Source organism: Macrobrachium rosenbergii, chromosome 21 (assembly GCF_040412425.1).
Source record: "Macrobrachium rosenbergii isolate ZJJX-2024 chromosome 21, ASM4041242v1, whole genome shotgun sequence".
Taxonomy (NCBI): Eukaryota; Metazoa; Arthropoda; class Malacostraca; order Decapoda; family Palaemonidae; genus Macrobrachium; species Macrobrachium rosenbergii.
Window position 1 is genome coordinate 57,473,745 of NC_089761.1, and position 11,143 is coordinate 57,484,887.

Genomic DNA, 11,143 nt, shown 5'->3' on the forward strand with positions numbered 1-11,143 from the left:
TACCTTAAACACTTCCATGTGTGTGTCTTCGTATGTCGTGGAAGGATGACTGTGAAGATGCCATGTCGGTAAGGACTTTTATACCAGAAATTTGTGTGATGAAATTTGTTCAGCGGGTTTATTTGTTGTGCTTATTTGGTATGAGGACGAAATTATGTAGGCTAAGTTTATTCCATGCCGCGAAAATGAAAATTCCTTGAATTAACGTGGCTTTATGAAGTTTAATTGCAGATTTTCCTTCTACACTCTATAAAACTGTTAATATTATCTCTCTCTCTCTCTCTCTCTCTCTCTCTCTCTCTCTCTCTCTCTCTCTCTCTTTATTTTTATATATATATATATATATATATATATATATATATATATATATATATATATATATATATATATATATATATATCTATATATTATAGACATATTTCGTATACATATCCTTATGCATATAAACTGTTTTTATATATATATATATATATATATATATATAAACTCTATGTATGTATATAAACATATATATATATGTATATATATAAATTTATTTATATATGCATATACATATTTGTCTCCAAAATCTGTATTAATACCGTCGAAATAAAAAGCTTTCTATCGAGGTACTGTGACCTTTGATTTCACAATCGGGGTATGAGGCTACTTGCTTGTAAATGGGATATTATCTACAATGTCCTTTTGCATCATACTTAAAATCGTTATTGAGACCTTGATTTTCAAGTGAGTGTGCTTAAGAAAATACCAAATTTATTCCCTTTGCAATAATTAACACGATGACATATAGCATGTGAGTTAGAAGCTCAGTGAATTTGTTAGATTTAAAATGTCACTTCGATTGGTAATTAATTACCATGGTGGAATAGGTAAAAGTCTAAAATGGGTTCGAGTAGGCGTATGAAGAAAAAAGAATGAACATGAACAGCATTTAGACACTGATTATTTGGTACTTTACAAAAAGAGGTCCAGTTTTTATACTAACAGCTACTCTGTCGGCTGAGATTGTGGTACTGGAATAAGGAAGACGAAGTTGCACTGAAACGTTATTTAATGGAACGAGTATCAAATTGGTAGGTATTCCCAAATGAAGCTCAGTCGCCACAGAAAATATATCCGTAATCATCTTCCCTTCTAAAGAGTTGACAAGTCTGTCTAGTAAGATGAAAGTTCTACGTTCTATAAGTAAACAACGATTGACATTCGCATTTGTGACTTTCTAGAAAAGAGTAGATTGCAGAAAGGATCCCATTCATAAGTTCTGCTTTTGAGACATATTTAATACATACTTAAAAAAATTCATAAGTTTTGCAAAGACACATTTTATTTATTCATTAGAACATAAACACGAAATGAAATAAAGCTTACTTACGTATGTGAAAGGGAGACGCCGATACATAGGCAATGCTGCTTTTTAAATAGTGCCATTCTCTTTGGAATTCTAAAAGGGGTGTTGCGAAAGTGAATATCCGTAAAACTGAAATTTTTAAGCTTGTAATTTGTTGCCATTCCGAAACATCTCGCATCTAAGAATTCGTAATTCAGTGTAGACACGGAGTTTGCTGGCTAATGCATCAAAGCGTCTTTTTTTCTGAGTAAATGATGAAACAAAAAGATTTTGAGGCGTAATGCATTTATTCGAACGGTTTTAGTTATAGACTTTATATTGTTGAATTTTGTTTTCTCGTTGACAGTGACTCTCAGACAATTATTTCTTATTCATTTTTGCATCTTTGTTCTTCGAAATTTGATGCAGTAAATTATTTTACTAACCAACAGTTGCAGGTTTCCTATTCGATGTTCTAGAAATTCAGTTAAATGCTTTTTAATCACTTGTTGATGTATGATGGTGCAGCATGTGAAATAGGAATTGATAGAGTAAGGTAATGTGCTCTCTCTCTCTCTCTCTCTCTCTCTCTCTCTCTCTCTCTCTCTCTCTCTCTCTCTCTCTCTCTCTCTCTCTAATGGCCCAAGTTTATTTCCCCAGTTAATCTGAAATAGACCTTTGGTATCTTTCAGCGTCATTCTCGACAGGAATTGGCCAAAGTGAAGGGAAACGTGAATAGCTCTTGGAATATATTTCTTAAAAATATTTCGTTATCATAAGTTTAAGTTTTCGTTCATGGTTTTTCAAATTTGGTAAATTTTTTTACTGGTTGGAGGTTTGTAGACAAGGTACTTTACATAAACATACCCCTCACTAGTTCGAGGTAAATGCTTCATACTGTCGCACAAGTCGTGATCTTTTTACTCCTCATTTAATACGTTCATAACATATTCGCAACAGTACATCTGTCTTTGGACATAGATGTTTGAACATTTGACCTCACGACTTTGTGGTTAAGATAGCTTATTTTGATGACGTATTGTGTGAATGCTGAAGGCTGCTCAGTGCCTTAATAGGAGACTTATTGCAAGCATATAGTGAAAAGTGACGGCCCTAATTGAATGAGAACTAAGTAGCTAAATGCATTTTGCGCAATTGTATTCTCAAAAAGGATTATGATTTTTATTCGTATCCCTAAACGCTTGCAAAATTTTAAAACTTCCAGATTTATGATATGAAATTTATTACTTTCCGTTTAATTAGATTTGGCATAAAATAAAAGGGACGTAACTATGATACTTTATAGCGTCTTTTTTATTACTACACGGCGCAATGATGTTGATAGTTCGTACGTTTCTTCACGCATGCATAAGGGTGCAAGTTGCGTTTATTTTTCCTGATAGGAAATATTTTATTGATTTTTGAACATTAAATAACAGACTTTTGCAAATATTTTTTCGTTGCTTAGCTTAGAGTGCCAAGGGCATACTTAACAGAAGCCGCTTCTAACCCAGCGACCTTTTTCCCCCTTGTGAATTATGTTATAATTAATGTCCTCGGGAACAGAAAGTTGGTAGTACTGTTATGAAAGGTTTTAAAGTTTTAAATTATTTTTCCATGTCGTGCACAGGCATGTACATACATACATGCATACATACGTACATACATATGTATAATATATATATGTGTATGTATATATACATATATATTATACACTATATATATGTTTATTTATATATTTAATTACATTAAACTTATCCTACCTATATATATATATATATATATATATATATATATATATATATATATATATATATATATATGTGTATGTGTGTGTGTGTGTGTGTGTGTGTGTGTGTGTGTGTGTATGTATAAGTGACGCACTGGCCACGTGTCATAAGCCTCGTTGACACGGGGCTAGTTTAGCAACCGCTAGTACTAGCGACGTATGAACTACCCCTCTACTTGCAATGTCAACGAAAAGTTAGTAAGCTTTTACTTGCTGGGATAGTCCCAGGATAGTGGCAAGTGAAGTTGATGTCCCGGCTACTTTACTCGCTACTTGCCGGTCACGTGACCAACTAGCAGCCACAACTGTCCACGTGTCAACGCCTAGTTGCCGCTTTGCTGGACAGTTGTCATCACCTTCCCCGAACGCAAGCATGTGCGAGAAGTGGAGTCAAATGAAATTTCCACGTTTTGGGAATTTATGAGGGTATGAATGCCTGTGGGATATAAGGCACATTGATTACATAAACAGAAACACGCGTGACATGGCAATGAATATGTTAGTTGAAGCTTTGATGAAGGAAGGCCTTCATGTTTCCCAACGTTGAATTTTTAAGAAAGAAAATTAAGGTTATTAAAAATGTTTATAGACAAGAACTAATGAAAACTGAAAAATCAAAGAGAAGTGGAGCAGGATTGGATGTCATAATACATAATATAATATAAAGTAAGCTACAACCTTTCACAGTGATGGTATACATGATTAATAAACGAGTAATACTAAAATAATAAGTGAGAGTGAAACTATAATGAAATTCATCCATCTTTGAAGCGAAGACCCGTCCACTATAGTCTTAAACTTTTGCTTGTGAGTAGTTATAGGTCTAGAAAGGGTAATAACATCACTCTAGTCTTAAGGCACTGGAAGGTGACATTATTTACCTTTAGAGATCTTTAATCAGGCACAAATAAAAGTTTAAGAACGCAGTGGCTTAGCTGCAAAGATGAACGAATTTCACTAAAGAATTTTTTATCTACTCATTGTATTATATTGGCTCAATGGAATTCATTTGCCAGAACGGCCCCTTCTCCAATGAAATATTCTGCATACTGCTCCCTCCTCTTTGCAGCTTCATTGCTGTAGTTGTTAAAAGACAGGAGTCTTGCGGAATGAAGCTCACTGTTCGTACTTCGCCAGCTCCCAGGATGTATTTCTCTGTATCTAAATCCTCTTGATCAACTGTACCATTTCCAAAATAATTTGTAGTTGATTTTGCAATAAGCCAGTTGTGAAGGTAGCAAACAGACTTGACCACAAGATCAATGGTATTTGTTTTCAAATTTATTCAGCCATACAAAATCCTAAATCTGGCAGCAAGAATACCAAAGGAGTTTTCAACCACTCTTCTTGCCCTTGAAAGGCGGTAGTTGAATATTCGTTGCTTCAGTGAAAGGTTGGCGTTGCCATCATATTACAAGGGAAAAAACAGTCTTAAATAACACATGAACGACTTGTCTCTCTGTTAGAAAACACAACATCAGTGGCGCAATCTTTTAATGCACCGTGTGATTCTACAGTTTCATACACAAATGTAGGCCCTGTGAGTAATGAATCACAATTTTTCCATTGAGAGTGTTGCTTCTTATGAAGAACTATAATGGTTTATATTACATTGCTTTGTCCTTAATATTCTCTACATTGAAATTTAATCAATAAAATCTTGTTCACAACACTATTTTTTCTTTTATTCTCCTAAATATTTTGTGATTTATGTGTGATAACTACATATATAAATATACAAGTTTGCTAGAAATAAACAATGTATAGGTGGAAATTGCAATGTATTTGCAATGTATTACCTGTAAGTAGTTGTTCAGTACATCATTGATTGCCTGCAGTACTTTAGGCAAAAGCTTTGAAATAGTGGAGGCCGGCACCCTGAAGAAGTGCAGAAAGTGATGCAAGACTATCCCCACTTGCCAAATAACGCAAGGTTATTTCAAATTTAATCCTTGCTGGGACGGCGTTTCTCATCGGTGTGTCCTTTGTAGATATGTGAGGCTCCACCAAATATCGCAGTTCCTCAAACGTCTGCACTTCCATGCGCATATGTCTTTTATATTCTGTAGGATCTTCAGTACCTAATTCAGTAAGTAGTGTACTGGAGCCTCCTAAACTTCCTCACCCATTTTGTACGTTTTTTCTTCACATTTATTTCTAATTCCTTTGCCAAAACAACAACTGCAGCATCAATTGCTACAGCCATGTCACTGGACATCTTGATGGCTACTGGCTGCAAATACTTTCCCGCCAAACTATCCCAGTGTCAACACTTACTTGCCGGGTTAGTTAACTTGCAGCTAGCACTAGCGGCTGCTAAACTTGCCCCGTGTCAACGAGGCTATAGGCATTGGGACCTGTCCCCAACTGGCTGTCGGCCTAAGAAACAGGAGATCAGCCCCTGCTCTCTGAGCCTACAGTGGCCCAGGAGGCTTTAATATATGTATATATATATATATATATATATATATATATATATATATATATATATATATATATATATATATATGTATATTCTTATTTATATATATAAATATATATATGTATATATATTTATTATATTTATTGAATTTTTTTTTATTTTTTTTTATTTAATTAATTTATTTGATTAATGTATTTATTTGTTTAATTATGTATTTGTTTATTTTATTTTATTTATTTATTTATTTTATTTATTTATTTATTTTATTTATTTGTTTTTTTTATGTAATTACACTGAACATGTCCCACCCACTTTTGCCTGTTTTCATTCATCCTTGTTAACCTACCCGTCTTAAAATTTCACGTCTGATTCTAACGAGTTTTATTTCTTGTTTTTTAACCTTCGTTTACTCATTCCCTTCTACTAGGCCGTGTGCCTTTCCAGTATTCTTGATATTCACGAGAAATTCTTTAATCGTCAAATAAGTACGTCAGATAAGTCGTACGTATATGCAGTCTCCTGTTTGGCTGTTTTGGTTTACTAATGGCCCAGAAGCCCTTCCAGAATTATCCTTTTCATTTTCATGTTTTATTAAAGGTATCATGATTGGCGGAGACATCAAAAAGGAATTAAGGAAACATCCTTACGATGACATTCAGAGAAGGCCATCTTGGCTTCACACACCGAGTCCCTGAACTTGAAGTCCAACAAATTCTTAGGAAGTAACTAAACATAGGAGATATAGTCGTCGGCGTAAGGACGTCTTCATTCCTGCCATGGCCCAAAGGATTTTTTCAAAAACATTCCGGAATCTTGTAATCAAGCCAGCAACATACCAAGTACAGGACCTGCGTGTTCGAAAATCTTATTTCTTCATGGTATTCAAATTATGCACACAGTGATCTGCTTTATTTACAGGCTGATAATCCCTCGACACTTTCAAAACTGTAGATCAGTTCCAAGGGGATCTTCGGCCACATGGAAAAGTAAACATTACAATGTCACTTTACATGGGAAGTTTTTTCATAAGAAACTGACGTAATGGACGAAGTCGGGGTACCAAGAGAAAGTTTCTTGGCTTCGTAAAATCCAAGTACAGTCTTAATACTGGTTGATGTCTCAATCAGTCTCACTTACTTTCTCAGTGAGTTAAAGGGATGCAACATTACAAAAAAAAAAAGGCACGGATAAATTTTTAAGGAAAATCAATGCTATGGATTTTTATAAGGGACCAAAAAGAATTAGTTGTATTTATATGAAAATAAGAACCAGGTTAAAGTTCAGTTTGAGATTCATCTTCTTTTAGCTGGAGACCGACAAAATGCATACTGGTTGTTTGGGAACCTGGAGGAATAGGAATGTGGACGGAAAATACCTAGCTGGTGAGACTTCGTAAGTCGACATCCTTGTGTTTAAATATATATAATTTAAAGTATATACAACACCATTTTATAGAACTTCATTTCCATGTATTTTTCACGTGTGTCTACCTCTGCAGCATAGAAAAAATTATATTTATCAGTTGTGGGTAGGTATTTCGCATTGTTGAATTTTATTGATACGTACGCGCGTGCATACGCACACACACCCACATATATATATAATATATATATTTTTTCTTTGCATCTTTTTCCCACTGCATGTGGGTCGATATACAGTATATATATGTAGTATATATATATATATATATATATATATATATATATATATATATATATATATATATATATATATATATATATATATATATATACACATGCATACATATCTGAAAACTTTGCATCCGAAAAAGGTTTTATAGAATATTTGCGTGGAATTCAGTTCTGAAGAAAGGGGATGATTTAAAATAGGAACATGTTTACATTTTGAAAATAATTTATTGCTCTTATTCATTACACTGCAGACTTAACTATTGGTCACTCACATTTAACGGCCATATCCGGATCCACCTGCTCCAAATCCACTGCCACCGGTGCCAAATCCACTACCACTTTGCCCAAATCCTCCACTGCCATAACCTGATCCACCTTGTCCAAATCCGCTGCCACCAACACCAAATCCAGCACCACCTTGTCCAGATCCACTGCCTCCGTAGCCACCTGCATTTCCGTCTTGTCCGAATCCGCTGCCTCCCTTACCACCACTACCGTGGGATGGCCTAAAAGTAATGGCTGGTCCGTAATTCTGAGGATGCTGAGCTTGACCTACGTAGTTGACCTTGGCCACATACCCTGATTGATGATCAGCTCTATATTCAACCTGTAAAAACATAGTGCCTAACGTTAATGACAGAGTTTCGGGTAGTATCCATACGAACACACACACACATATTCCATTACAAAGTTATAATCTACAAAATACAAACTTACGTTCTGTTTACGGCCATCAGGAAGTTGGACGGTGTAGGATCCGTAGACGGCGTTGCCGTCGGAATTTTCATGGTGCCCGAAGTCTAGGCCTTGGTAGGCATCGTTGACATTATACCCAAATTGATAGGGCATAAGTACCTAGAAAGATTTTTTTTATTATGATTATTATATGCCCATTTGCTGGTAAGGATAATTAAATTTTTTCAGTCTTTTTCACTGTTTGGGAATTTCATGTTGCAAAAGTATTAAATGTGGACTTTGATATTCTTTGACGCTGAATATTCTCATATCATGAATGTGAATATTAACTGAAAAAATGAATGTTCACTAAATGTGAATGGAAATGATGTTTGAACAGCCTTCGAGACAGTGACCTGATAAAGTTTATAAATGTGAATTGATTTCGTAATTTCAATTGTAACTTAACTCTATTTCCTAATCTAAATACTCACGGAATTTTGCCCGCTCCCGTATCCATCGGGTCTAGCGAAGGCAGATGCGACGACTGTCATTAAAACAGTTGCAGCTATCTGTTAGGAAACAAAGTGGAAAATCAGTTGAACAACTGGATGAAAATGCTTCTTAAAATCTTGTTATGTAATTCACGGAAATTTTCATTGGGCAAGCTGCTTATATAACCATTTCATATTTTAAGTGGTCGATTAATTGTTGCCTATAAGGACAAATTCAGTTCATTTATTTAATGATGGGTGTGTTTATGTAGTTTTTCAAAACATTTTATGATTATGGACGAAAATATTTCCATAATTTACCGAGTTTTTAATTGATCTTGTCTGGCGCAACACTTCTGAAATCTAAGAATGCCATAACTGTTCTGCCTCAGTCCCATAGATTTGCATATGGTGAAAAGTAAACAACTGCCACACTTCACATGAAATGGTTTTCAAAATTAATGAAATTGCGTGTTTTCAGCACTGTAACGGCAGCTTTCCATATCCAGTTGACGTTTATCTAGGGAGAATTATTGCTATAAGGCCAATTAAATTAATTACTATACAATCTTCTGAAACAAAGGTGGTATCTTGTTTGTCTCATACGATCATTTTTTTTATATATATATATATATATATATATATATATATATATATATATATATATATATATATATATATATATATATATATATATATATATATATATATATCTTTCCCCAGGTAAATCAATCTTTTTGACCCGTACTTTTACGTACACCTTTCCTATCAGATTTATATGAGAAGGCTCATACAGCTTCATCCGCTTGTGCACACAATTTTAAAAGAAAAAGAGAAAGAACAGGGCAAAAAAGAGATTGGGACCTGTCTAGTGGGAATCGATAGACTTGCGTCCTGAAGTAGGAAGGATGAGAGAAATATCGAAAACAGAAACTTGGTCACATTATTGACCCAAAATGCATCAAACTTAGTGGACTGGGGTAAACGAATTTCACGTATTTTTTTTTTTGCTAAAATATCGATTTTTTTACCTTTTCTGGTTGCTTTACAGGATATTCACTTGATAAATAGTAATGTTTAGAAGTCACGTGCAATTGCTTTTACAGCGGTACAACATACTAGTCATGGTTGTAGAATCTTTCTTTGTCGGTACGTTACCTGAGTGGCCATGTCTGCTGGTATGATTATTTTCGTAGTGTGTTGTCGTGAATCAACGGAGGTTAACTGATGAAGTTTCCAAAAACTTGGTGCCTTTTATATCAAAAAGAGTGTGTACAGGAGGTGCGTGAACGAGGTCAACCATAATTTATTTTTCTGTTTTTTCTTATCATGTCTGCATGACTTCGCTTTTGAATCTTGCAAACATTCACTGTGTCGGTCTGAATTAGATTAAAACCATTTAGAAGATGACGGGAAGTTCCTAATTATTTTCTCGATTAAGTCACTGATTTCGGGGTCATCTTACTGCATCAGATGTGGCAATGATGTAGGTAAAATGAACTGCATTTTGGAAGTTTCGCGGATGTCTGTGTGATCGTCTTTCATTTTGTTAATAGTGCGTAATGGTCCAGTTATATGTGTATATATATTTATGGATATATATATTTATATATATAATATATATATATATCTATATATATATATATATATATATATATATATATATATATATATATATAATTTATTAATAATCTGAACATACAGAACAGTACATATAAGTATATCATTTATTTTATACACGCATACACTCTCTCTCTCTCTCTCTCTCTCTCTCTCTCTCTCTCTCTCTCTCTCTCTCTCTCTCTCTCTCTCTCTCTCTATATATATATATATATATATATATATATATATATATATATAGTGTTTTATATATGTGTAAAAAAAAATTATGTACATGTAATAGTACTTATTTGCACTATTCAGTATGTTCACATTATTAATAAATTTTATAATAAGTTCATGAAAGGATAAAATTATATTGAGGCTGTTGATATGAATTAATATTTTTTCCTTCCAAAAGCTGTGGGTACCTTCCCAGCTAGGCTTCCTTCATCAACTTTCCTCGAAGAGAAGACTCCCCTTTCCAAAACTTTGGAGGAATACTAACTAAGGTTTTGAATTTTTATCGCAAATTAAGCTCCAGGTTATAGAATATTTACTAACTTTTTGTCGGTGCGGACAAGAAGTTGCTTGGTTTGTAGATAACTTCGTCAAGGAACAGTATTGAGGTTCTCAATTTTTCTTGCGCCCTTGAGCGCTCTCACATACATATAGTCACCTGTGCATATGTCAGTTCCTCACTGGACGGGTGGTTATCGTTCTCAGCTAGCACTCTGCTGGTCCCGCGTTCGATTCTCCGACCGGCCAATGAAGAATTAGAGGAATTTATTTCTGGTGATAGAAATTCATTTCTCGTTATAATGTGGTTCGGATTCCACAATAAGCTGTAGGTTCCGTTGCTAGGTAACTAAATTGGTTCTTAATCCTTTGGGCCAGCCCTAGGAGAGCTGTTAATCAGCTCAGTGGTCTGGTTAAACTAAGGTATACTTAACTTTTTTTTGTTCATAGGTCCCCCGATACATGTAGCTTTTACACTCGTGTTATTCTCATTTTGTTCCTCGTTTGAAAACACGGGGATTTGCTTGCATGCATGCATGCGCAAGTAAACTGAGTGGCATGGAAAAAGTAATGAAATTCAGATACTTTCAGGGTGGAGAGATATAAAAGAAATGCTGAGTGTTCGCCATAATTTGATTAAGATTTCATTGCTCAATGCGATGGATG

The 11,143-nt window shown here is 34.5% G+C and overlaps 1 protein-coding gene across 1 annotated transcript; it reads right to left on the reverse strand.

Annotated features, from left to right (window-relative positions):
* Nucleotides 1-7,371: 7,371 nt before the first annotated feature.
* Nucleotides 7,372-9,529, reverse strand: LOC136849504 (pro-resilin-like). The gene is made up of 4 exons (XM_067122849.1): nt 9,518-9,529; nt 8,360-8,437; nt 7,908-8,045; nt 7,372-7,797 (listed from the first exon to the last, which is right to left on the reverse strand). Exons 1-4 carry the CDS (start codon nt 9,527-9,529, stop codon nt 7,465-7,467), a joined length of 561 nt encoding a protein of 186 aa, XP_066978950.1. The 3' UTR covers nt 7,372-7,464.
* Between the last annotated feature and the right edge of the window lie 1,614 nt (nt 9,530-11,143).

Excerpts from the sequence above, each read along its gene's own strand:
- LOC136849504 (XM_067122849.1), bottom strand. Across the intron at positions 8,046-8,359 it reads ACGGGAGCGGGCAAAATTCC|GTACTTATGCCCTATCAATT; the intron begins GTGAGTATTTAG and ends AAATCTTTCTAG. Across the intron at positions 7,798-7,907 it reads CTGATGGCCGTAAACAGAAC|GTTGAATATAGAGCTGATCA; the intron begins GTAAGTTTGTAT and ends ATGTTTTTACAG.